At 43.7% G+C, this 27,752-nt stretch overlaps 1 protein-coding gene and 1 long non-coding RNA gene across 7 annotated transcripts in view; one reads left to right on the plus strand and one right to left on the minus strand.

Annotated features, from left to right (window-relative positions):
- LOC137542039 (uncharacterized) overlaps nucleotides 1-27,752 on the plus strand; it is a 713,380-nt gene that overhangs the window by 556,274 nt on the left and 129,354 nt on the right. For all 6 annotated transcript variants that reach the window (XR_011025333.1, XR_011025337.1, XR_011025331.1 and 3 more), the window contains one exon: nucleotides 2,753-2,827. This is a non-coding gene — a long non-coding RNA (uncharacterized lncRNA). The remainder of the gene's footprint in view (nucleotides 1-2,752; nucleotides 2,828-27,752) is intronic.
- The window catches only part of LOC137542031 (fer-1-like protein 4), a 262,988-nt gene continuing 235,984 nt past the window's right edge, over nucleotides 749-27,752 (minus strand). The window contains exons 37-45 of the mRNA XM_068263629.1: nucleotides 26,480-26,650; nucleotides 24,739-24,893; nucleotides 20,377-20,555; nucleotides 17,770-17,855; nucleotides 16,127-16,225; nucleotides 15,605-15,846; nucleotides 12,491-12,774; nucleotides 11,420-11,520; nucleotides 749-2,812 (exon numbers count right to left, since the gene is read on the minus strand). Coding sequence (XP_068119730.1) covers nucleotides 2,632-2,812; nucleotides 11,420-11,520; nucleotides 12,491-12,774; nucleotides 15,605-15,846; nucleotides 16,127-16,225; nucleotides 17,770-17,855; nucleotides 20,377-20,555; nucleotides 24,739-24,893; nucleotides 26,480-26,650 — 1,498 coding nt within the window. The 3' untranslated portion in view covers nucleotides 749-2,631. The remainder of the gene's footprint in view (nucleotides 2,813-11,419; nucleotides 11,521-12,490; nucleotides 12,775-15,604; nucleotides 15,847-16,126; nucleotides 16,226-17,769; nucleotides 17,856-20,376; nucleotides 20,556-24,738; nucleotides 24,894-26,479; nucleotides 26,651-27,752) is intronic.

Here is a 27,752-nt window from a genome sequence, read left to right on the forward strand (position 1 = left end):
TTCAGGTTGTGTGTTATATATGTTACAGCCAGAACCCGAAGTTTGGCCACTTCTAGTTCTGGCCGGCCACTTCGGTTTCTGGCCGGCCAATGCGCGAAGTGGCCGCTGCGCTGCGGCCAATGTTAGAAATGGATTGATTCCTCTGACATTAATGTATCTTCTGGCCGCAGCGCAGCGGCCAAACGTATAACAACTTAGTTCATTTAATGCAATTCAGCCGGCGGCAATGTAACAATTCAAGCCGCCGGCTTTTTCTCTGCGCCTCTCTCTCCTCCTCTGCCTCTCTCTCTCCTTCTCCCCCCCCCCCCCCCCCCGCCTCTCTCGCTCAGTCGCTCTCCTATGGACAGCCGGGCGGGGACACGAGTGTCCCCCCCGGAGTCGTTCGTCGCGGCAGGGTGCTGGCAGAAGCGATGTCTGCAGCCTCCCCGCTCTGCTGCCCTGGCGCCACGAACGACTCCCGGGGACACGCGTGTCCCCGCCTGCTGCCCATAAGAGGAGGAGAGAGAGGCGCAGAGAAAAAGCCGGCGGCTTGAATTGTTACATTGCCGCCGGCTGAATTGCATTAAATGAACTAAGTTGTTATACGTTTGGCCGCTGCGCTGCGGCCAGAAGATACATTAATGTCAGAGGAATCATTCCATTTCTAACATTGGCCGCAGCGCAGCGGCCACTTCGCGCATTGGCCGGCCAGAACCCGAAGTGGCCGGCCAGAACTAGAAGTGGCCAAACTTCGGGTTCTGGCCGTAACATATACACTGAATTGAAGGACATCCTCTGGCGATAGGCGAGTATCCAGGGGTTCCAATGGGTTAGTACATAAAATTCTATATACTGTATTCTCTTTCAATGACAAATGTACCTTTCTTTTGAAACAAACTTGATATGCGGAGTTAAAAATAAAACCTAGAGCAGAATTGACAGTATCCGGTAAAGAAGACCATGCTACACAAGGAGGAATAGAGTAGGGAAAGGGCACAGCTATACAAAGCGTCTTACCCATGGCAGACAATTAAAATTGCCGTCTGCAGCAGTGAAACCAATCACAGCTTATTCCCCTGCTGCCTGGGGAGGAAGTCACTGCGACTGCAATTTTACTGCATACGTTATGAGGCATATTTTGACATTTCTGCTGCTGTTATCTTGGGATCCAGACAAGGAGACCCCGGGAATACTAAAACTTACGGTATTTGGTCTGCTTTGAAAAGAACATATTTTTATATATTTTTTTAAAATATTTAAAACAGATTCCATACATGTTTTACCATTGTCGTTGTTCTTTAACTTCTTACATCTATAGAAAGGCAGCATTTTAAAATGTAGGTGTACTTACCCTAAACTATCTTTAAACAGCATCAGTCAGATATTATCATAATGATTTACAATGCAAATAAAGTGCAATATTGTTAATGCATCTAGGATGAGACAGGGCAGCAGCAGCCATTGTTTACGTGTACTTGATTGGCTGCCTGTTTACTCTTGTTGCTGCTATCTTGTGATAACTAGAGGTGAGGGTTCTTAAAGGACAACTGTAAGCTATAACAAAAAAAAAGTTTAACTTGCCTGGGGCTTCTAACAGCCCTCTGCAGTCACCCTGTGCCTGCACCAGGACAAAACAATTCCACTCCGGCCCACGTGGCGGTGATTGACAGCGCCGATCGCGCAGGCAAACACAAGCATACTTATTATACACAGCAGGAAAGAGACAGGAATTGTGGCCTCTGCCTGTTCGGAATGCTCAGAGATCTCTCTGTAAAGTGCTGCTTGGTGCTGTATGAATGAAAGGTAACAGACTGGAAGACAAAATGTGTGTAGACCTTTCACAGCAGGTTATGTGGCTACAGGAACATACCAGCTGGACTTCACTGGCCTAATCATGGTAGGTTTAGGGATGATCACTTTACTCTTCAGACTAAGGCAGAGATGGATTAAGATGTAATGGGGCTCTAGACAAGGCACTAGATTTTTGAGCCTTGGCAGATGGGCCCCCTGGGATGGGGGTAACCACAGGGGAAGGGGGTGTCAAGGTAAGAGGGGCCCCTGTCGATGTTTTAAAGCGGACCTGAACTTAAAACTTCCTCTCTGCTCTAAACGATAAGCAAAACAGCATAATAACCTTTGAAGAAAAACATATTTGTTACAGCTGATATAAATCTGCAGTGTGTCTACTTCCTGCTTTCATGGAAACAGACATAGGGTTTACATCCTGTGTTTACAAATGAGCTGCTCTGCTGAGGCAGCAGAGATTCCTGAGCTGACACAGCTGAGAGCTCAAATTACTCTAGTGATTAGTCACAGATGAGGGGGAATTAGACAGGCTAAACTATGTAAATACACAGAGGGTGCATTTCTCTATATTTTCCTTCTGTCCTGTACAAGAGTTCAGGTCCACTTTAACAGTACATACTACAGTGCTATTAATCACCCACAGTGACAAATCACTGCTTTGGCCATGAGGGATGCATTCTGATAACTTGTTATCATTTTCCATGATCCGAGTCCTGATCCATGAAATATCACTCTATTGCTGTAAACATTCACAAAGGCAACTCTTATCTCATTGCTACAGTCTAGAAATGTTTCCATATGCAGATCACTGCTGGAGTATTTACACAGTCCATGCATGGCAGACCACTATCCATTGATGATCTTCTGACTGATGTACCCAGGCATGGTGTACAGAATCAGGACCAAGAAGACAGTCAGGATAGCAATGATGAGCAGAGCGATGATATACTTCTTGTATTTCTTCCAGATGAAGAACACAAATGTTTTCAATGGGTTCACAAACCAGTTGAAGGACGTTTTGGGGCGGCTGGAAAAAAGAACGGTAAGTATGTAAAGTCCGTTGTAATTGCTGTAAAACCTCTATAAAGATTACATTCTTGCACGTTATATTTTCAGATTTGTAGTAGGAGATCTCAAGGCACAGTCCATTTGAAAAACTAGTAGTGTTGTACCATGTTAGCCATCCGTAAATGCAAGAAGTTTTGAATCTGGATGATGCCATTAGTACTACTTAGAGGAAAACAAAAAGTAAACTTTCAGCTAATAAGCCTTCTTCAGACTTTGGTCCTGTACATGAACGTTAAAACACACAGAGTATATACACTGGAACAAAGTCTGAAGAAGGCTTATTGGGCAAAAGCTTACTTTTTGTTTTCCTCTAAGTTAGCCCCCTACCCAAAAAAAAAAAAAAAAAAAACATATTTGTTTAATCCAAACTAAGTATGACTGGTGAGCGCAGTTGACTACAAACCTTTTGGCTGTTTGCAGGTCCAGAAGTACCTCACAGGAGCCTATAGGCACAGATGTCCGGACACCTTAGATTTCATCCTCCGTGAACCTACAAACCCACACCAAACTGCACCGCAAGTGTGCTGGCTGGTCCAGTTATCACTTCTACATTACATCCCTTGCCCATCATAGGTAGCTACAGATGCCCCTTGATATTAGGTAGCCATGAGTAGCTAGAGAAGCCCCCAAGTAGGTAGCTACAGATGCCCCTTGATATTAGGTAGCCATGAGTAGCTAGAGAAGCCCCCAAGTAGGTAGCTACAGATGCCCCTTGATATTAGGTAGCCATGAGTAGCTAGAGAAGCCCCCAAGTAGGTAGCTACAGATGCCCCTTGATATTAGGTAGCCAGAAGTAGCTAGAGGAGCCCCCAAGTATTAGGTATCTAGAAGAACCTTAGTATTAAGAGGCTAGTGGTGCCCCTAACTGAAAGGAGATCTCGTCAAAGGAGTTCTCATCAGTGAAATGCCAAGAGCTAGGTGAGTAACCTTTCACTTAAACTCTCATCAGGACTCTGCATAGGGAAGGAGGGAGGCGCTCGAAGAGGGGAGTGAGCCGCCTTTCCATCATCAGGCGCCTGTTGGCACGTGCCTATAGTGCCTTATGGTAAATCCGGCCCTTGCTGTTTAGCACCGTGGAAGTGTGGTCTACCTTGAACCCGGACCTGTGAACAAGCATTGAGTAGCAAAATCCTAGGTCATAAGGTAAAAGGTAATTTGGTTGTTTCTGGGACCCACTGGCCATACTTCTCTATTAGAATACAACCTGTTCCACCACGTGAATTAAATAAAGGCAGATTTTATTCATTGACTGCACTCTGTAACCTACTTCTACAGTTATTGTTATTCTGTCAATGCTCCCCACACAGACAGCTAGTTCCTGTTCATCTGCTGGGAGGTAATTATTATGTATTGGATTTATCCATTTATATAGCACCAACATATTACTGTGCAGGACAATTTATAATGTTTCAGAGAAGGATATTAGGAGTAATGGACACAATTAGGCAATAAGGAGTAAGATACATAATGCCAGATCATGCACTGGAGTAGTAATCCAAGTTCACGTCATTTTGTGGGCAGGGTACACGATCAAGTATTATACACCAAGAGGGAGGGCTCTGCCAAAGGCTTACAATCTAAAGGGAAGGGGTGGTGACGCAATAGGAGGGGGACTTCATCGAGAGTTTCACGGCAGAAAGAGTTAGGGCACTGACAAAGTAGGATAGGTCATCTTAAAGCGGTATTGTCACCATAAAAATCAAATTTCAACAGCAACTGGTCTGAGTGTATTAAGTGATAAAGATGCTAATCCTGCATTCAAAACTTGCAAAACTTTTTCTGCTGTTATGGTTTGGAGTTATTACATACTTTATGAGCACTGGCCCTAGTGCCAAACAGTGCCAAAAAGTTGAATGCTGGGAGTTCTTTTTATCTATAATATATATTCCTCCTCTTCCATTTATTTCCCTGCCTAGCTGATCACTTGTGTTTACAAGCAAGGCTGAGGTGACTCAGTGATTGGATGTGTAAATAAAAAAAAGACTCTGGGAGGAGGACAGCTAATGAATACACAATGAGCAAGAGAAGGGAGGGGGAAAACAAGAGTCAGGGAGGATATGATGTCAGCATTAGCTTGGCAAAATGGCCACTGCCTAGAATAGGATTTTCTGCTTTTACTTTGTAAAATTCACAGGAATCATTACGTGGCTAGCACAATACATCTGTTATGTAAGTAGAAGTAGTATTTTATATACATATATATGTGTTTTTTATTTTATTTCTAGGTTAGCATGGGTGTCGCTTGTTCTTTAAAGAGGGCTTGTTGAAAGGTGCTGAAGGAGGAGGCAAGCCTGATGGGCAGGGGGAGAGAGTTCCACAAAATGGGGGTGGCTCTAGTAAAGTCCTGTTGTCGCACATGGGAAAGCAAGAAGTGTAGGGTGATTAAGAGAAAGTTATTAGAGGAGCGTAATGGATGGCGAAAGTAAGTACAGAATTTGGAAATTGTGAAGTTCATCTGACTCTGTTCACTTATGTATAGGAACACTATAGTGCGTGCCAGTATGTTGCTTCTCAGGGTTGCAGTACAATATATTACTACACTTTCCTCTTGTTTTTACTGGCAGTACAGCTTTTTGCAGTGTCTATGACACAGCATGGGGCTTCATGGGGGGGCGGGGGGGAGGAGGGTTATAGAGAGAGATTACAGTAGGACAGTAGAAGATTGACATCAGGTGGCATAGGAATCACCATAATAACTTTTTCCTTTCCCCTCCCTGTGTCTTTTCTGGAACACCCCTTGCCACCTAGTCATTTCTCCCCTTCTTCTTCCCTTGAAACTGCTTTAAAAATTAACTGCAGCCCACACCATGGATTTAAGGCCAGATTTATACTTTTTCTGCACCTAGGCCAACGTCTTCTTGATCTATGTGCAACAACAGGGCCCCTTCTATTCTATATGCAGCCCCTCCCTTCTGTGTGATGCATCCATGTACAGCACCCCCTCTCTTTAATTCACAGCTGCCTTAAAAAAGGAGGAGTGGCACAAGGGCTGTGGTGTCGGAGCAATTTTGGGTACCTGGAGCCGGAGTTGGTGGTTTCATAAACTGAGGAGTTGGATGATTTTTTGTACTGACTGCACAGCCCTGTCACATAGTGCTTCTGTCTTTGTTTTGGCTGGAAGTGGTGAGTATTCTCTATGAGAATAAGTATATTGCGAGGGTCAGGTGTTTATTATCTGATGATTTGTCTGCTGCTTGTGGTTTGGAGGACGAGTCACAAGAGCTGTTACTCCCGTGCAGGTGGCCACAAACCCCGGCTGTGGCCAACTGGAAATACCAGAGAGGAAACAACAGATATAGGCTGTAAGAGCATTGGCTTCCTGTCTAGCACAGGGATGTACTCCGTAGCACTGAAGGCTGGAGTCCTGCTACGTTGTGACACACAGGGAATAAATCTGTCATCATTGATCATCACCTCTGGAGCATAGTTGTCTTCTTAAAGTATCTGTGTATTTTCTGCAGCACCACAGAATATGTTGGCATTTTATAAATCAATATTAAGTTCTACCTAAGTGTACTTGAAACGTCTTAAAATAAAGCTCTGATCAATAGTGCAATACACTGTATTTACATTAACCCTTTTCAATCTTTTATTTTGATCATCCACGTTCCCCCAGCACTTATTTTTCAATCAGCTGTGTCGGGAGGACGTGAGTTATTAGCCCCAGGTATAATCGTGTCCTTACCCCCTCCTTTGCCACCTGTAGCCTCCGCAATCCGTCCTGGTAATCTGGTCAGTCAGCGCCAGCCAGCGCATGCGCAGTCCGGCTGGTTGCGTTCCCGCAGCCATAGTACAGCACAGGCGCAGAACTCTCCCATTGACAGTTGCGTGGCTGGGCGTGCCCACCTGGCCAGGCTGCGCATGTGCAGTATGCGCTGATTACCAGAGTTACCGGGACGGATTTCGGAGGTTACAGGTGGTGGAGGAAGGTGGCGAGGGCACAATTAGCTTGAAGGGGGCTGGAGGAAGCCCCAGGTATGTATTATTTTTTTTTTAATATATGCCATCTCAGGTTTCCTTTAAGGAGAAAAAGTTAATTGAATAAGGACCTTTATCTTTTTTGTGCAGATCTTATCCACACTTCAGCACACAGGGAGCCCGATTTGCCAAGCCAAGGATTGCCAGTGAATATGGTCACTGGGAGGGAGTGGGGGATGTGGTTGTGCCACAACTGCTATGTGCAGACAAGAGTGGACACATGCGGATCTCTGTACCTCATGATTCGTGATTAGATTCATTGAAATGAATAGGGACTCGTGTATACTCGCGCATGTTTCCTAGACATTATAGTCCGTCTTCAGCTTGCAATGGTTATTAAAAAATGTGCTGCAGCCATGCGATGCAATGCTTGGCAAACACTATTTTTTCTAAAACTAAATGCACATGTAAGTGGATCTAAGATTTTCTAAAAAAAAAAGTGGCCCGGGGAGCGCCAGAAGACAGGAAGCGTGGAAATCTTAGCACAGTTGACAACAAATATTATTTGGGAGTGGTGAAGAACCAGTTTTCATTGCTGGCCGTCATTTTTTTTTTTTTTTTTTTATATCTAGCTGATTCGATCATTTGAGTGAATCTGCTAGAAATCAGTGGCGCAAACTATTACTGACTGACCAATGTTTGGCTGAAATTGGTCGATTCCCTCAGGATGAAAAATTCTGGTCAATCGGTGGCAGGTTGATAGCGCATCACTAGCGGCGTTCAATGAACACCTAAGCTACTCCTCACTGTCCACATCGGTTGCAGCCTCTTCTTTCTCCACTGGCTGCTCCTTTCTCTCTTCATTACCGAGTTCCGGGTGCCTGTGTGACGTCTCAAATGCTAGAAGCCAAATACTAGAGGCCTCTAGTGGTCACGTAAGAAACATGCCACAGTGCGCCTAGTGTTTGACATCTGTAGTATATGTCATACAAGCACCCCAGGACTTGAGAGTGAAGAAACTAGAAGGCGCAACCAGAAAGGGGGAGCAAAGACCGATACCATGCGTCGGTCAGGTGAGAGTGCTTTATCTACACAGCATGGCCAAGGAAGGAAGGGGGGGGGGATGAGACCAGGGGCTGGGAGACCAGGCAGTTGCACATGGATTTTTAAAAGATTTCATGCTGGAAAACGGTTTAAAAAACTGTGTGAAGTATGTGGAGGGATTTGAGCAGGTCAATCACTATGTGATCAAAGAGGGATCTGAGAGGCGTATCTCTGTTGACCATATCTACCAGTGTCTGGCCACCTTTTAGAGCATGCTCAAGAATAAATTTACTTTAGACCTTGTTGTACGTAAAATTAGAATAGGCCGCTGTCAACTAGCTGAGGGTGGGCTGAGGAAACAGGGGTGGCCACACAGTTTTGTTCTCCTTCAGAACACTTTCGGCAAACCACCATGGTTTAGGTGCTCTTTACATAAACTACTATTTCACTTTGACTTGAATTTGACTTGAATTGTGAGCAGTGTTGGACTGGGAGCTGGAAAAGCTGAGAAAATCCACTTGCTGGCCAAACAGCAGTAATCGTGTTGTTGCTCACAGTGAAGACTTGCTACAGGTTTCTATTGGGAGTGATAACACAGGGTTACTGCTGCTTGGCCAGCAGGTTGATTTCCTCAGTTTTTTAACCTACCAGTCCAACACTGATTGTGAGGTTTGGAGTCTCTGGCTCAAAGGTTCCTAATTGTTCGTGTAGGACATCATCGCATCCACCGTAGCCTTGATGTCCCCATCTGGTGCTTCCCCCATATCCAAAGATATGTGAAATTGTCAAATCTCTGTTCGTGTTGAAGGTATGATGTGTATCTTATAGCTTCATGTATGTTGTTATTGCTGAAAATCTCTTGTGTTTGCTTTCAGCGTGATTGGCATGTCTTGTGAGCTTCGCACGTACAAGTTATAAGGCTGATTGATTGAACTACCATTACTCTTTACACTAGAGAACTGTTAGGCTATAAGATGCACATTTCCCTACATTCACGTCTTCTCAAACTGACAGATTTTTTTACAAATGGATATAACGCACAGCTCATTACATTTGCACAGCTCATTACACATACATTTAAACAGAACAATGACTGCGGTAGTCGATAGGCAGTGGTTAAAATGTAAGACATAAATGATTTGGTTCTGGACCAACGAATATGTGACAAGCCTCAGGATAGGCACAGCGTATCTGGATAATGGCCTTTAAGTTGCCTGGATAATTATTTGGCTTCATCCTGAAATGTAGGATTGCTGGTCAGAGCTCATGCGGCCCCAATCGGCCTTTGGGGCCGTCCACTTAAAAAAAACTATTTTGTGCAATAGCAAATGACATCATTTTTTTATAGTAAGACTACCAGTTTTCATTTAAAATGTAATGTTATCTTGGCATACCCCCCAAAAGGTGAATTGAGCAAAATAGTAGAAGGTATTATACATGGCATAAAAAAATTATGGTGGATTATGCGTTCACCCTTACAAAAGGGATTGTTTAGAAATGAACATTAGTGAGCCAAAATTGCACAGGTCTGGATAAGGACTTATGTACATTCAACACAACTTGAGAGATAGGAGGGACCCTGAAAAGTAAACACAGAAAACAACGGGAGCCCCGGTAGTGTAGTATGACTTTGAATATGGGAATATGGGAAAAAAAATAGTTATAATGGTACTCACAAAATTGGGCTGCTTAGATAGACAACCAACCAATAAGGCCTGCTGTGGAGAATTCCTGTTTCCACTTCGGTCAGCAGGACTCTCTTGAGTTTTGGTTGCTCTTTTGGGAAAAAGTGGTCACCAGTACAAATATGTGTATTTGGGACCTCCCTCCAAAGTAATAACAGTGGGAAACGAGGCCCCAGAGGTAATAAAGTTGTGTTAAAAACAAAAGCAAAAAAGGAGGTGGCTTACCTCAGAAGTGAGACAGAATTAATAAAGGACTTTAATTTGCAATTAGCCAAGTGCAAATAAAAGCCCTTTATTAGTCATCTCTGAGGTAAACCACATTCTTTTTTTGCTTGTAATGGTTTTGAACACAATGCCCGCTGTTGTCTGTACATTTAGTTAATTGTTCCAGTAGACCTGTGCACGTCTACATTTTAAAATCTGCACTCTACCTATGTTCCGTATCTGCTGACCACATTAACAGAGTGCCCCATGAAATGTGCTGAGGACAGACTGAGCAGTCCAGCGAAGGCCTGGTGTTCAGATGCCCCGGAAACAGGAACATGCTGTCTGGAGCTGGCAGTGACATGGAGGTCAGTTTGAGGACAGATCCCAATTCATATGCCACGATGCCACAAGTGGGTGGCCAAATTAAAAAATGGCAATGAGAAACTCCAGCATGACCCCCACGCTGAATGAGTGTAAACTTTAACAGCCATAAAAGTGATGGAAAAAGTACACAACATGGCACTGGATGATCACTTTTTCATCAGTAGGACAGTAGCTAAACTCCAAGGAGTGGGCCAAGAACATGCCTACCCTAGTAAGGTTCTTGGAATGAAGATGGTGAAGATAGCTGACAACATTGTGTGATTGGTATGACTGCTGGAACAACTGCTCACCCTGCTGCCACTCAAATTCTTTGACTTGTAGCAACTTCGGAGGTAGAAGTAATTGAGAATTACCCTTGCGCAGGGTGCGCACCATAACATTAGTGCTATAACAGCTCTGCACCTGGCGCGGAAACAAGTTGCTTTAAAGAGAAACTCCGACCAAAAATTGAACTTTATCCCAATCAGTAGCGGATACCCCCTTTTACATGAGATATCTATTCCTTTTCACAAACAGACCATCAGGGGGCGCTGTATGACTGATATTGTGGTGAAACCCCTCCCACAAGAAACCCCTCCCACAAGAAGAGTTCGAACTTTTGCCAGTTTCCTGTCTGGGAACCTTGTTACATTGTGGAAAATAGCTGTTTACAGCTGTTTCCAACTGCCAAAAACCATGCAGCAGCTACATCACCTGCCAACAGTAAAATGTTCACTGGAGTTCCTCTGTAAATTTGGTCTCATCCACAGGTAAGGTGTTCTGTCCATTTTTTGGAATGAGAAAGATGTTCTGTTCTCCTGTTCTCACTGGCATATAAGCTGAGGGATGCCATGATGAAGTAAAATAGGCGAGTGATGCTGAAGAGAGAAACATTGCTCCATGTAAATAATGCTTCAGCTCATGCTTTTGCTCTTGCCATGGAGAATCACTGAAGGATGGCTTTCAACTACTTACAAGAACCTGGTTCCCTTAGACCTTTACCTATTATCAGAATAGGAGAAACTACCTACTGAAACCCACTCAGGAGACATTATGAAGGCTGCTGAGGTCTTTCTGGCTACGAAGGAAAGATGGACTCGATGGACGTATGTCTTTATTCAACCAAAATAACTATGTAACTATGTAACCTTTAAGAAGATTGCAGCTTTGTAGGACATGTTCCTCCTAGCTGATGGGGACAGCATAGAAAAATAGCCTGTTGCCGTAACACTCTCTCCTCCGCGTCATGATTAAACTGATGAGACATTAACCATTCACCATACTAGATCATATTCTAATGATATATAGCAGATCAGTGTGTGCACAGGAGACTCAGACATAATACATACTTTGGTTTGTCTAGAGGTTCTGGTTCCTTTCGTGCCATTCCCACCGGAGCTTTCTCCGCCTCTTCCACTGTCAGTAGCTGGAACTCTGCTTCAACTTTCCCCTACAATAAACACAGTTAAGTGTAAACCTTGTCCACCAAGCTAAATACACAAATAAAATACATATATGTGAACTCTTTTAGTTAACTTTTTTTGGGCCAATACGGCCTTTATTTCCTCCTTTCACAATGAACAGTCAGTGTCTGCTTTTTCAGGTAGGAATCTAGGATGCTCCAACCAAATGGCCTACATCGTCAAAGTAACCTACATTCCCATAATTTTTATGTCTGTCGAATTGTCCTACATTCTTGAACCAACCTACATTACACTAACTTACCTGTCTCCTACTCTTGCGCTAACCTTTTTTTGTCACCACCGCCCTCCTAGTGCCTAACTTTAAACCCCCTCCTAATGCCTAACACTAACCCCCCCTCCAAATGCCTAACAGTAGCCTACAGCTTCTCGTGCCTCACACCACTCTTCCCCCTTCCAGTGCCTAACACTAACCTCTCCCTGTTAATGCCTAACAGTAACCTAACCTCTTTTACTTGTTTCGAGGCGTAGGTCAGCTCGTTGGGGCAAGGGCTTTTAGATATTACGTTTGTAAGCCCTGCAGTAGGGGACCCTCTTCCTCTTCTGTAGCATATTTTCATTGTTTGTCTATGGTTTATAGGGTACACCTTTTATTATATTGGGTAATTTCAGTGGTTTGTAACTTATTCTATACTGATATAAAACGTACCCTTTGTCCTCCAGTAGTCCTGCAGTGCAGTGACTTTCAGGAAGTATAAAGACAGTCCAAGCATACTTTTGAACTTCCTGTGCCGGAATGGGATGTGTGAGATGAATAGTGACAGCCCCGAAAGATGGGTTTCTGCCCCACCTACTCATCACACAGAGTTATGAGATGAATAGTGACAGCCCCGAGAGATGGGTTTCTGCCCCACCTACTCATCACACAGAGTTAATACTGCGCTGCGTGAGCTACTAAATTTCCTACAAAACAGATAATTGTTTTCTCCAGTCACTTACCGCCAGGATGAAGGTGTTCCCACTGGAATCTTTATACTGCACATCTTCTATCCTCACGTGTTTTCTCTTCTTCTTCTTCTTTTTCTTCTTGTCCTTGGCTTCCCGCTCCTCCCTCTCCTCATCCTCCTCAGTCTTCAGTTTGACAAATGGCCACCACCCTTTCATACGCTTATTCCTGAAGATGGAAAAGCGTGGGGTGGCTCTATCCTTGGCCATTTTGATGGTGCACTGTTCGGACGTCTTTGCCCCTCGTACCATGTCACTCAGTTTAAGTTCAATTGATCCTTAATTGCAAAATTGTAGAGGTTGTAACTGCATCCAATAAACATTTTTTTTACTTATCCAAATACAAAATTAAATACTGACTGACAACCCAGAGCTCATTTCTGTCCCTTGCTGGGTAAAAATTGCTACTATACTTGCTTATTGGTGATGGCTGGGGTGATGAGACCATAGGACCCCCTGCTAAGTACGTGAACTCTATCTGAATTTGGGACCAGTAAGGCCCGATACACATAGCGCAATTTAGCCAAACGGTAAAACAGATCTGGTTTCCGCTACACCAGATCCGTAAGGCTTGGTTCATATTGGCAAATGGACCTGTTAAAACTGATTTGATCACCGGTCAGTCGGATCTGTTTTCACTTCGCTGCCACTGTTGTTGCGTCAACCAGGGGGGGGGGGGGGGGGAGGGAGGGTGCAGAAGCCGGGGGGGGGGGAGGGTGAGGGAGGGTTAAAACTTACCCAGGTTTCCATCTTCAACTGCTGCTGGACAGTTTCTTCCAGGCTTCAGTCTTCTTCCGCCTTAACTGCATCCCACCTCGCGTTATGGGACTACCAACTTCCTCCTTCCGGGTTGAAGGAGGAAGCGTAGTCACATAACGTAAGTTGGAATGAAATTGAGGCAGAAGAAGCCTGAAGCCTGGAAGAAATAGCCCTGCAGTTCTATTCTAAAGTGTACCTTAAGTCACGTGACCTAATGAGGTGTATGTAAAGTGCCAATCCTACTTAGAACTAACTTGTGTTCCTTTTTTGCTCTCACTGTGAGGGTTAAGTGTCCAGGGTTTTGATTGCACTGGTTTTGTGAATTGCACATCTGTACTTTTTTGCAATAAATATATTTATGTGAGGATCCGCTCGGCTGCCTGTGCAGGCAGGCAGCTTTTTGACCACTGTTCAGGTCTGCATTCTGCAGGTCTCTGGAAGAGAGACCTTTTGTCAGTTTTGCAGCTTGCTGCTGAGGAATTTGCATACGTTTGTCATGCAGATTGCCTAGGCACATCCTTTGTAGGCTTGCTCTATAAATACCATGTGAGATCACAGACCTGGGCTGGTCATAAGGGTTAGTCCTGTGAAACACTCCTGGAGTGTCAGCCTTGCTTATTGTTTAAAGATTAGCTTAGAGTAATTCCTGGGACTGCACTAGGCAGATTCCCTAGTGCAGTTAGGATTGCATATCTGTTTTGTTTGTCTGTTGCGATTGTTCTGTCCCAGCGGTGGTCGACAGGAAGTCGTTCTGATCTTTGTTCTTGGAGTATAGCTGGAGCAGCGGTTGCTACCAGCTATCTCATCTAATCTGTCTTGCCTGGATCGCACTCGCCTTGCGCTAGTGCTGTGGATCCGTCTCTCTCACTTATTCCTGTTTTCGTGTATCTGTCTTGTCTGCTACGAACGCTTGCTGGAGGCTCGGTGTGGTAACCGTTAAGCAAGCGCTCGCGTCCTCTGTTTCATGTTTGTCTGTCGGTGGTTAGTTAGGCATGCTTGTCTCTGTTGTGCTTAACACGCAGAGACCATGCATAAACGCGTGCACTGTTGCGAATGAGTGCGGTGTTCGCGTTTAGTTAGCGTTTGTTATTTTCCTTATCTTCTCATTGTATGATTTGCTGTGCCTTTGCTACTCTCGTGCTCTGCCTTGCTGTAGCCTTGTGTCACCTCTGGCAATCGCCTCTCTCGCGATTGCGTTCCTACTTCATATCTGCTGTTGTGTATGCACCGTCGCGGGTTTGGCGACTAGTTTGGTGCACACACATACAATCTGTCCCTTTGCTCAATCTCATTCGCAATCGCTTCTCAGGCGATTGCGTTCTCACTCGGTTTCCTTTGTTGTGTGTCCGCCATCGCAGGTGGGCGGCTAGATTGGTGGACATACATACATTCCTCATCTGTGCTTATTCGGTCTCGTGTCGCTGTTAGCAACCGCCATCTCCGGCGATTGCCTTCTCACTTTATCTTCCTGGTTGTGTGTCCATCGTCGCAGGGTGGCGACTAGATTGGTGGACACACATACCCTCTGTCTCTTTGATCTCTCTCTTTCAGGGCTATCTTGCCCTGCGTTCCTTCCCTTCGTGCAATTCCTGTCTTGCGTCCGTGGCAGGGCAGAGGAGCTGTTCCTCTGCACTCCACAGCTCCACCTGCCGACAGGAATTTCCCTCTACAGGTGCATTGCACCTTATGCTGGGTTCCCTCAAATTATACGCTTGTGGAGGATTTCCGCAGTGTCAGCGCACGTCTTGTGCGCTGATCACGGAGAGAATTCCACAATCGTTACATTTTAAAATATTTTGCTGGCTAAGTGTTGTAGGCTCATTTCCTTTTGAGATAACAGCAGCATTATTTAACTGAAAGTTAGGTGGACAGACTCCTCCCCTTATCCCACCAAGAGGGAGCAGTGGATGGCAGCAGCCAGTCTCTCCCTGTGTGGCCAGGTCACCTGTCATCATGCACACCCTCTGTCTACTGAGAGATTAACACTTTATTGTCAGCATTAAATCTACAGCTCAATTTTTACAAGATTCTGCTGAGCTGCAGTGCTGACCACAAACAGTTATTCTCTCATCAGCACAGGGAGACGCTGGAGAGTAAAGGCTGCACCCTAGTCCCCTCTCTGCTGCTACATGCTTTCTACAGAAGTGTGTCACATGGCTGACTTTTTCAAAGGTACTTTCTCTAGAATGGCTGAATCAAATATGAAAATTGATTGACTAATATCATAGTCTCCTAATCACCTTCGCTAAAAACAAATTCGCAAAAAATGTATAAAGTGTAAACAGGGGCTTAAACATCTAATGGAAAACTTAAGGCAGTCCTTAAAAATGTATAGGTTTAGTTATATACCTAAAAAGTCATTGGCGGATATCCGGTCGTAGTCCCACACCTGGAGGGCCAACACAGCTGGCTCCCGAAATTCTGTCTCATCTATGGAGAAGAAGGACTCTTTCTTCTTATACGTGATCTCCTTCTCCGTGGGGAGATAGTCAAACCGAAAAATGAACCTCCAATTAAAGTTTCCTTCCCCCGTCAAGGAGTTGAAATGTACATCAGTTTCTAGCTTTTCACTCTCTAATCCTCTTATCCACCTGCAAAACGTGACACCTTTATTAGCAACAACTGGTTTCTGATTCTGTCAATCTATCTTCTGCCCCGCACTCTGACTGTATGGATTTAAGCGTTTCACTTTTATCTCTAGACAGGGAAAATGATGTTCAGGCCTTCAGATTCAGTGTAAATTTACCCAGTGTCAAGACATGCAAATATCAAACGAAGCTCAAGTAATTGGTGTTGATATTAAGAGGGAGAGATTAAATATACTTAAGCGAAATGACAGAAGCCAGACAGAACATAAGGAAAAACACCTGCCCTTTCACGTAGATGTCGCTAGATGGTTCGCCAGTGAATGGGTTGATATCGTCCAGGATGACATTGTCTGTATTCCAAATGATCACACGCAGCTCGTAACTGCAAGACATCCAGATTAGGGAAACCATCAAAAGAATAAGATGAGATTTTTATTAATATAAAATTGCAATTTTGTTAACGCAAGGGTATTTTTGTTTTGTTTACATTATGTTAAATATGTATTTAGTGTGAGGCACATCCAGAAGGTTAAAACCTGTTTACGCAAAAATGTTGCTCCCTCCCTCCTGGCTCCTCCCACCCCATCATTCCCATAATCCCCCCTGAATCTGTAGCAATGACAGTGGAATTTTCTGGTCAGGACTGTGATGTCTTGTAGAGGAGGGTCACATATTGCTGTGCAGAAAAACAGAAAGGGATTTTAGACCATTTCTTAGTAGGACTAGTACTATATGTTCAGCCAGAGCACTATCTGCAAGGAAGTTTGTATGTTCTTCCCGTGTCTACATCGGTTTCCCCTGGTCACTCCCACACCCTAAAAACATACAGATAAGTGAATTGGCCTTAGACTACTAAGGGCCTATAATTATGGTAGGGATTAGATTGTGAGCTCCTTTGAAGGACAGTTAGGTGACAACCAGGTGGTTTAAAGAGGCGCCCTGGTATTTTATAAAAGCGTTTAAAAGCAGGTTTGAGGTTGCTTACCTCAATGACGACAAATCTTTGTAAGGACAAAAGATGTTATTGTTAGCACCAGAGCCGGATTTACAGCTCAGGAACCTGTAGGCACAGGCATTCTGGCACCCTAAACCCCGCCCCTCAACTCAGGCCACACCCCCATATAGGCATCCCTCCTCCCCATTTGGTAACCCCATTAATCTATGTAGTAGATGTGTTCCCCACCCCATGTATAGGGTGCCAGATGTGCCTCCACCTCAGTATTAAAAATTCCCCCAATGGGTAGGGGGACACTTGGGGAGGGGAGCCGCCTCTTCTACATAAGGAGCCTTTAGGCACGTGCCTACAATGCCTTATGGTAAATCTGGCCCTGGGTAGCACCCACTACCCACCAGTTAGGTGACAAGACAATAAATTCTGTACAGCGCTGCGGAAGATGTTGGGCACTATATAAATACTAAATATTAATAGTAATAATGTACCTATGTTAATCTCATCATGCCACAGTTCAGGTATCCTTTAGTACATAAGGTGTTCAGCGGTGGTGTAGGGGACAGTACTCTTGCATGACAGCACTAGAACCCCAGTTGGAATCTGGGCCTTGACACTATCTGCATGATGTTTGTATGTTCTCCCTGTGTTAACATGGGTTTCCTCTGGACACTCTTATTTCCTTCCACATCCCAAAAACATACAGTTAGAGCCTATTTCCACTAGTTCTGCATCAGTTTTTATGGATGTAAGCCTGGCTTAATGGGCATAAAGAGATAATTTGCATGTTCAGTAGCGGTGCATTGTGGGTTACTGATGTTACTTCAAGCTGAATTATCGCAAGTACGTTCTGTTTTAAGAAGGCAAATCACACCAAGTATTGCTTTTTTAGTAGGAGGGGTTTTCGGTCTCTTTTAGTCCCCTATACTCTCCTTGTAATTTTGGGTCACCCCGAGCTGCTTGGTTACTCTACATACCTGACTGGTGCACGTGGTTTAATGTTAACAGCAGGTGGCGCCGGAACATCATTTGGGAACATGTCAATCCACATGTGAAGCGATCCCTGAAAGAAATATTGTTTCACTTTACACAGTTATTGTGTTTCTCCAATATCCAAAGTGAGACTACAAAGCTTTTATTAGGGCCAGGCTGAAATCCAGTAACCACTTATTACATCTCATTATTTTTGGTAGATCATTGCACTTATTGTTGAAACGATCTGCAGGCATTTCCAACGCTATAGTCTCTTACCTCGGACTACAGCTTCCACATTGGTGAACAAAGAGGTCCTTTCCCATCTCTAGGTTTACCTTGTGCAGAGGGATGAACCTGTGCTCTGAAACAGATGATTTTAGTGCCCGCTTGGCACCCGCATTGCTTCGGATTTGGGTGCTGGCAATAGCTGGGGCCTGAATTACATGCACGTGACATTGGAAATTGGGTAATCACTAGGGGAACATTTGTGTTATATTCCCTGAGATTACCTAGAGCAAGAAGAGACATGCTCTGTCTTCTCCCTGCCCCCAAAATAAACATGGCCGAGACATAAGTACTCCTACGCTCATCCTCTGTAGAATGCCCAGATAGTAATGCTAGAGCATTTTCTGGCATATTTACTGTCAGATTGATTATTTCCAACACGTCCGATCTGATTTCTGATCGATTTCCTATTGAAGTGAACGGAAAATGGAAGGAAATCAATTGGAAAATACTTGGAAATCAGATTGGACATGTTTGAAATAATCGATCTGACAGAAAATCTAATAGTGTGTACCTAGCCTAAAAGAGCTGCCCTCACAGCAGGGGGAGGTAATCATGATTAATTAGCTTTCAGCTCTGAGCTCTTATCAGCACCCTGCTGACAAAAGCATCCATTTACTTTAATCAAATTAATATCAGCGCAACCAGAGTCACTATTATATGGAAATATGTATATCGCAGCCAAAGTCCAACACTGAAGTATTTTATTCTACATTGATTTAAACGTACATAAGTGAATCTGCGCTGAAGTATTTTATTCTACATCCATTTACTTTGACAGAAACTCAAACTAGACTAAAGGCCCATACACGCGACGGATTTCCGCGAACGTCCCGTCGTTCAGTCGTCCGCACGCTAAATCGGGCGTGTGTACAGACTGTCATTCAGGTGATAAGACTGGTCGGATCGCTCAAAACCAGTCTTATCACCCGAACGACAGTCTGTACACACGCCCGATTTAGCGTGCAGACGACTGAACGACGGGACGTTCAAACGACCCGTCGTTCGGAAAAATCCGACGTGTGTATGGGCCTTTACCAGCCTGACAGTCTCCAAACATTGGGGTTTTCACACCTCTCCTGTCCTAAAAACCTCTGCCATGAGCTTTAAAGGAGAGAGGGACTGATTCTTATCTCTGCCTTTCTCCATCCAGCTGCTACAGTAACCTAGAAAATTTATATTTTTCATATTTCATGGTTTTCTAGCCACTAGGAATTCGTAAACTGAACCATCTTTATAGGAGTTACTAAAGTCAGTCTGACAAACACACATTTTAATGCAAATTTCACATATAGTGGCAGTAGTTAGGTTGCAAAGAACTGGAGGAAATTTGCAGCACTTCCTCAAGCAATGCCCTCAAGCACTGCCCATTTTTTTTTTGTTATTTCTTACTTTATTTTCGGAATCAAACATATGTGACAGACTCTAGCAATCTAAAAAAAAAAAAGGACGTGAGGGAAAAAATTGGACGCAGACAGACATTTCTATGTTTGGCTATAAGGCCAGGGTTACCCAAACGTTTTAGAAAACAAATGCATAAATTCACATAATGATAGTCTATGGGCCGCACAAAAATGCATTGGTATGCTTTCCAATGTGTTTCTAGATGCATTTTTAAAACATTCAACACGTTCATTCTTTCTGCATATTGTATGCAGAAAGCATGTGTTCTACATGCAATGCTTTCCTATGGTGAAAAAAGCATGTGTTCCGCATGCGTTTTTGATGCATTTTGACCAAATAAGGTAAAAAGTCATTTGAAAATTGATTTTTTTACTTGTTAAATATGAATATTGATTAAAAGACTCAAATAGAAATGCATGACAAATGCATAAAAAACATACACAGAAAAAATGTCCCATGGCAAAGGCAATGCAAGGCTATGGAGCCTTGTGCACTTATTACGGCTTGTTACGGTGTGCTAAAAGTGTCTGTTTCGATGCAGAGACAACAGCACGTTACTGTGTTGATACTGCGGCGGAAGTAAGTCAATAGGCGACGCATATCTTTTACAAAGGTGGGCGACGGCATTGCAGGGCACGTGAGTGGAACGATGGAAATACTGGGAATCCCAGTGACGTACTTCCTGTCCAGCACGGAGCACATCACTGAGCGAGGGTCGTATGGGAGGGCGGCACTTTGCATATGACCCTGTCAGCGTACTCTGCCGCAGGGTCATGTATTTGTGATTTTGCGAGATGGGGCGGGGCATCACACCGCAATGCACACCTCAAGTGTAGAAGGGGCCTGAATGATATAAATGATGAATGTAGTCTCTATACAGTGTCTGACTCTGCTGTAAGTGAATGATGGTGTTTCCTTACCTGTCCCATGCCAGGGCTCTCCGGGCTATAGAGGGTCCTCACTTCTACATGCTCTGGCACTAATTTGGTGCCATACTCTGGCATCTCATGCCAGTTCTGCAGGACGTACAGAGCCTTGTGCTCATCATAACTGGACAGCAGCTCGTCGTTTTCTGTGTTCTTGTTTCTGTCAAACGCATCTGAAAAGACCGGCATTAGCATGGCTCGATTTTCATTCAGACAAACCAGTTCAATAAGAGAATACAGTATAATCCCTTTATAGTAACTTCAAGCGACCTGGCCAAGTAGTTTACTGTATCAGAAGTTTACTAAATCGAATTGGTCATACACTGTACATTCATACAGGCACATGGCTTTATACTTGAGATCTTTAAAGGACACCTGAAGTGAGTGGGATATGGAGACTGCCATATTTATTTTATAATATCCTGCTCATCTCTTTGGCTTCAGTAGTGTCTGAATCACACACCTGAACTAGACGCGTAACTATTGGTGGTCGGGGGGGGGGGGGGGGAGGCACGTGTCCCCAGGTGCAGCACTGTAAGGGCGCGCAGAGCATGGCCACCGCACCCCCAAGTGACTGAGAGGCAGCTTGCTGGCTGCCTGAAGTGCCCCTGCTTCTCTCCCTCCCTCTGCAGAGGAGTACAGAAGTGTTAACTACAGCAGAACAAAGGGGGCGCATCTGGCTAACTATAGGGGTACATCTGGCTATCTAAACATGGGGAAGGGAAGCACACCTGGCTATCTAAAATTGGGGAAGGGAGGCACATCTGGCTATCTAAACAGCATTTGTACATTTGGCTCCACCCATGACCACACCCACATTCTGATGCATGTCCAATTTGTCCAGAGGGGGGCGCAAAAACTGTCTTTGTCTCCGAGCGCTAAAAAGCCTGCTAAGCCTCTGACCTGAACCAAGCAGGCAGTAAATCCAATCATACTTCAGTTCAGCATGTTTGTTCAGGGTCAATGGCTAAAAGCATTAGATGTAGAGGATCAGCAGGACAGCCAGGCAATGTGCATTGTTTAAAAGGAAATAAATATGTTAGTTTCCGTATTTCTCTCACTTCGGGTGTTCTTTAATCTGTAAATAATCTTTATATTCTTTTTCTTAGTAATCCAGTTATACAGGTTATGCAGTTCAGTTGTTCCAATTTTCTATGATTAGCTTCTTAGCCAATAGCCACCAATGACTCCAATATTAGGCAGGTGGTGTTTATTACTATGCTGGGTAGTAGTTGTTGTTGGTATTTATTACTATACTGGGTATCAGTTGTTTGTGGTGTTTTTTACTATGCTTCGTAGTAGATGTTGGTCATGTTTATTACTATGCTAAGTAGTAGTTATTGTTGGTGTTTATTACTATGCTGGGTAGTAGTTGTGTGTGTGTGTGTGTGTGTGTGTGTGTGTGTGTGTATATCACTATGCTGGGTAGTAGTTGTGTGTGTGTGTATATTACTATGCTGGGTAGTAGTTGTGTGTATATATTACTATGCTGGGTAGTAGTTGTGTGTGTATATTACTATGCTGGGTAGTAGTTGTGTGTGTATATTACTATGCTGGGTAGTAGTTGTGTGTGTATATTACTATGCTGGGTAGTAGTTGTGTGTGTATATTACTATGCTGGGTAGTAGTTGTGTGTGTATATTACTATGCTGGGTAGTAGTTGTGTGTGTATATTACTATGCTGGGTAGTAGTTGTGTGTGTGTGTGTATATTACTATGCTGGGTAGTAGTTGTGTGTATATATTACTATGCTGGGTAGTAGTTGTGTGTGTATATTACTATGCTGGGTAGTAGTTGTGTGTGTATATTACTATGCTGGGTAGTAGTTGTGTGTGTGTGTGTGTATATTACTATGCTGGGTAGTAGTTGTGTGTGTATATTACTATGCTGGGTAGTAGTTGTGTGTGTATATTACTATGCTGGGTAGTAGTTGTGTGTGTATATTACTATGCTGGGTAGTAGTTGTGTGTGTATATTACTATGCTGGGTAGTAGTTGTGTGTGTATATTACTATGCTGGGTAGTAGTTGTGTGTGTGTGTATATTACTATGCTGGGTAGTAGTTGTGTGTGTATATTACTATGCTGGGTAGTAGTTGTGTGTGTATATTACTATGCTGGGTAGTAGTTGTGTGTGTGTGTTACTATGCTGGGTAGTAGTTGTGTGTGTGTGTATATTACTATGCTGGGTAGTAGTTGTGTGTGTGTGTATATTACTATGCTGGGTAGTAGTTGTGTGTGTATATTACTATGCTGGGTAGTAGTTGTGTGTGTATATTACTATGCTGGGTAGTAGTTGTGTGTATATATTACTATGCTGGGTAGTAGTTGTGTGTGTATATTACTATGCTGGGTAGTAGTTGTGTGTGTATATTACTATGCTGGGTAGTAGTTGTGTGTGTATATTACTATGCTGGGTAGTAGTTGTGTGTGTATATTACTATGCTGGGTAGTAGTTGTTTGGTGGTGTTTATTACTAAGCTGGGTAGTAGTTGTTGTTGGTTTATATTACTATTCTGGGAAGTAGTTGTAGGTGGTGTTTATTACTATGATGGGTAGTAGTTGGTGGTATATATTACTATGTTGGGTAGTAGTAATTGTTGGTGTTTATTACTATGACGGGTAGTAGTTGTTGGTGGTTTTTATTACTATGCTGGGTAGCATTTATTATTGGTGTTTATTACTATGACGAGTAGTAGTTGGTGATGTTTATTACTATGCTGGGTAGTAGTTGTTGTTAGTGGTGTATATTACTATGCTGGGTATTAGTTATTGGAAGCGTTTATTACTATGCTGGGTAGTAGTTGTTGTTAATAATAATAATAATAATAATATTTTTATAATGCTTTTCCCCCGGGGACCCAAAGCACTGTGACCCTGCATTATGCAGTCTCAAAGGCTAGGGAAAAGACAGGGTCGGAATTACCATAAGGCACTATAGGCACGTGCCTACAGGTGCCTGATGATGGAAAGGCACTCACTCCCCTCCCTGAACACCTCCCTCTCTCATTCCCTATACAGGGTCCCAAGTGGAGTGTCAGTGAGATTTTACTCACCTGACTCTCAACATTCCACTGACGAGATCTACCTTCAGCTGGGGGCACCTCTATAACTTTGGGTCATCTGTAGCTACTTATTAATGAGGGTACCTCTGGCTACCTAATACTAAGAGGCACTTATAGCTACCTATGTTGGGCTAAGGAAGTAAAGGAGAAGTGACAGCTGGGTCAGCCAGCACAGTTGCGTTGTGGTTCAGTGGGGGGGTTTGTAGTTTTCTGAAGGGCGAAGTTTAGGGTGCCAGGACATACAGTATGTGCCTATAGTCTCCTAGGATGTAAATCCGGGCCTGTGAAAAGAGGTGGGTTTTTAACCTTTTCTTAAAGCTGTCCAGAGAAGGAGCCTCTTGCACTGACTGTGGAAGTGAGTTCCATAGAGCGAGGGCTGCATAAGAAAAGGCCCGAGCACCAAATGTTTTTAAAGAAAACCAGAGACGAACTAACATTAAAGAGTTAAAAAAGACTTATCCATACCTGGGGCTTCCTCCAGCCCCATCCACACAGATCACTAACATGCCACCGTCCTCAGTCTTCTGTCTTCTGTACCGAGTCCCATAACTTCGGCTAGTGGCAGCCAGTCTGAGCATTCCCAGTGCGCTCCCTCTGTCTTTTTCCGACGGAGAATAGTACTGCACAGGCGAGAGACAGAGGGAGCGCACTGCGCATGCTCAGACTGGCCGATACTGGCTGAAGTTGTGGGACCCTGTACCACAGAGGGAGAAGACTGAGGACGGCGGCGTTGGAATGAACCGTGCGGATGGGGCTGGAGGAAGCCCAGGATATGTATAAATCTTTTATATTAGTTGGTCTCTGGTACACTTTAAGTGGATCCTGGGAATAACCAAATTCATCTGGTTGGCAGAGTGGAGGGTGTGTGGAGGGGCATATAGTTCCAATAGATCTGCTATGTACTTGGGTCCAATGTGGTTTAGAGCCTTGAATATCAGCAGGCAGATCTTAAAATGGACTCTCTATTTTACTGGCAACAGTGGAGAGTTTGCAGTGCTGGGTGAGCTGCGGTGGGCATTGGCTAAGAGTCTGGCTGCTGCATTCTGTACTAGTTGTAAGGGGCGCAGAATCTGATCTGGGGTTGTATATTACTATGCTGGATAGTGGTTGTAGTTTTTTATTACTATTCTGTATGGTTCAGTGGACAGCTCCAATGTCACAGCTTATAGTGGTCTTGGAGTGATATAAATAATCATTATAATTTGTCATATTTGGTTCTGTCTCTTTTGTGGCATCGGTCAGGGAAGCGAGGCATGTCAAGTAGCTGTAATGAGAGGCTTGGCATCGTCTTACCTTCAGGAAACGCCTCGCTGGGCACCTTGAAGATCTTGTTATTTACTTTCACCTCCTCCCTCCTGTACTCGGCGGCCGGCAAGCCGTGCTTCTTACACAGTGAGCTGAGGATCTGGGATGGTTTGAAGGCGTCTCTCCATTGATTGTAGCCCTCACTGATAGAAAAAACACAAAATAAATCAGTAAAAAATATGTAGAAAATAAAGCGTTTCGTTCTGTACTGGGAGATCCTGGCGCAGCGCTGAGGGACTAAGGCAGCGCTCACACCTAGCCATGCGGATTCAGCATACGATGTTCCACGTTTTTCCGCACATCCGTTTTTGCGCTTTGCAATTTATTTTTCTTGTTCTGTGATTTTGTTTTTACCTCTGTGATTTTGCATCCTTGCACACGTTTTTTACGTGATTTTTTACATTCTCATGGCTTCACTGAAGTTATGAGAATGTATCTAACTAACTTTAAATTCAAATTTTAAATTTTTTTGTGTATTCATTGACTTACATTCAATGCGAATTACACATTGCATATAAAAAAAAAAAGTTTTACTGTGGCGTGATTTAAAAATGCTGAATAATTGTGAAACAAATAAAATAACAAAAAAAAAATAAGAAAAACGTGGGTCAAACGTGATACCATTGAAATACATTACATATGCAACGGTCAAAAAAAAAATCGCAATTCTGTATGCAAATTCTAATAAGTACGTTTATTCCCTAAAAGAGAAACTTGGTAAGGTGTAAAGATGACCTATTGCTCTTGTCTACAACCCCTATTCAACTTGCCATGTTATTCCAATTACTGAGAGCTCTACAATCAATGACAAGACACAAGACAAATAACATTTATATCGCGCTTTTCTCCTGGCGGACTCAAAGCGCCAGAGCAGCAGCCACTAGGGCGCGCTCTATAGGCAGTAGCAGTGTTAGGGAGACTTGCCAAAGGTCTCCTACTGAATTAGGTGCTGGCTTACTGAACAGGCAGAGCCAAGATTCGAACCCTGGTCTCCCGTGTCAGAGGCAGAGCCCTTAACCATTACACCATCCAGCCACCATGCTATATTTTAAAGTGGACCTGAACGCTTGCGCAGGACAGAAGGAAAACAGAGAAATGCACCCTGTATGTATTTAGAGAGTATAGCTTGTCTGATTCCCCCCCCCCCATCTGTGGCTATGCACGAGTGTAATTTGATCTCTCAGGTGTGTCAGCTGGCTGCCTCGGCAAAGCAACTAATTTGTAAACACAGGATGTTAACCCTATGTTTGCTTCCATGAAAGCAGGAAGTGTACACACTGCAAATGCATTGCAGGTTTTGTATCAGCTATAACAAAGAAATGTTTTTCTTTAAATATTTTGATGCTGTTGCTTATTTTTATAACAGAGCGGAAGTTCTGAGTTCAGGTCCACTTTAATAGCTGTGGAGAGTGCCCAGAGGCCTCCCCCTATTCCCTCCCTGGGTTATATAGCATACAAGCTAAGACCAGATATGCCACATGCTGATGCAGACTCCACCTGTCACCGCACCACATGCACACAGGGACTGCTTTAGGTTAAATTGGGCCCTGGGCAAAATTAATTTGGGGTCCCTTAAATTTTCATACTGTTCTGAAACTAAATGTGTGACCTCTACAGTCCCTTACTTGTAGGGCTCCTAAGAATCTTGAGGTCCTAGGCAGTTGCTTAGTTTGAACCTAGGGAAGCAGTGATCCTGCGTGTACAGCTGTGCAGACTATCCCACACTTACATGTCATACTGGAGAGCCAGACCGCAGTTTGGTCGATGATTACTGTAGAAACGGTTTTCCAGATCCAGCTTCGTTTCACCAATCAGATCATCCGATCCAATGAGATCATGGTCAAACACTGAGATGGTCACTTCTGATTCCACCGGGAATGAGATCGTTAATTCAAACACCCTGCAGAAGGAATTGAGAAACAAAACAACTCTGAGAAAACAGTATATGTACAATACATGATCTAAATATTGTTACGATGCTGCCTATATTTATACATTTCCAACAATCCAAACCAGAACCTGTTAGAGGAGAGAATAGAGTATACTTACCTCCTGTCAGCCTGATATCCAATGTCCTTTATGTCTGTGTCCAATGCTATCCCAAGGCTTCCATATTGGGCCGAGAAATTGGTGAGAAATGCAAATTGTTTCTGAGCTGGTATATGTGGTTACCAGTGGCTGTAAGAAAGTATCAATATACTGCCCTAATATATGCACTATGGACAGGGCTGTATTTCAGGAAAGGCCACAAGGGTCATGGCCTTGGGTGGCTGCAGCCCAAGTGGAAACCAGAACATTAAAGAGGGGTTGCTACATTTAAAATAAGAGGCTGCAAATGGGCAACACATGAAAAAAGGAAACTGATGCCCAAAGATGTTCATGGAAGAGAGGGGCTACAATGCATGGATGATACACATGGAAAAGGGGGCTACACATGGAATGGGAGAGGCTCTGCTTCACAAGAAAAGGGAGCCACAACATACTTGGCCTAGGGGCACAAGAAGTATAAATCCAGCCTTGACTATGGATCCAATCCCGCTCACTACAGTGGGTTGCAAAAGTATTCGGGCCCCCTTGACGTTTTCCACATTTTGTCACATTACTGCCACAAATATGCATCAATTTTATTGGAATTCCACGACCAATACAAAGTGGTGTACATGTGAGAAGTGGAATGAAAATCATACATCATTCCCAACATTTTGTACAAATAAATAACTGCAAAGTGGGGTGTCCGTAATTATTCAGCCCCCTGAGTCAATACTTTGTAGAACTACCTTTTGCTGCAATTACAGCTGCCAGTCTTTTAGGGTATGTCTCTACCAGCTTTGCACATCTAGAGACTGAAATTCTTGCCCATTCTTCTTTGCAAAACAGATCCAGCTCAGTCAGATTAGATGGACAGCGTTTGTGGACAGCAGTTTTCAGATCTTGCCACAGATTTTCAATTGGATTTAGATCTGGACTTTGACTGGGCCATTCTAACACATGGATATGTTTTG

This window comes from Hyperolius riggenbachi, chromosome 12 (assembly GCF_040937935.1).
Source record: "Hyperolius riggenbachi isolate aHypRig1 chromosome 12, aHypRig1.pri, whole genome shotgun sequence".
NCBI lineage: Eukaryota > Metazoa > Chordata > Amphibia > Anura > Hyperoliidae > Hyperolius > Hyperolius riggenbachi.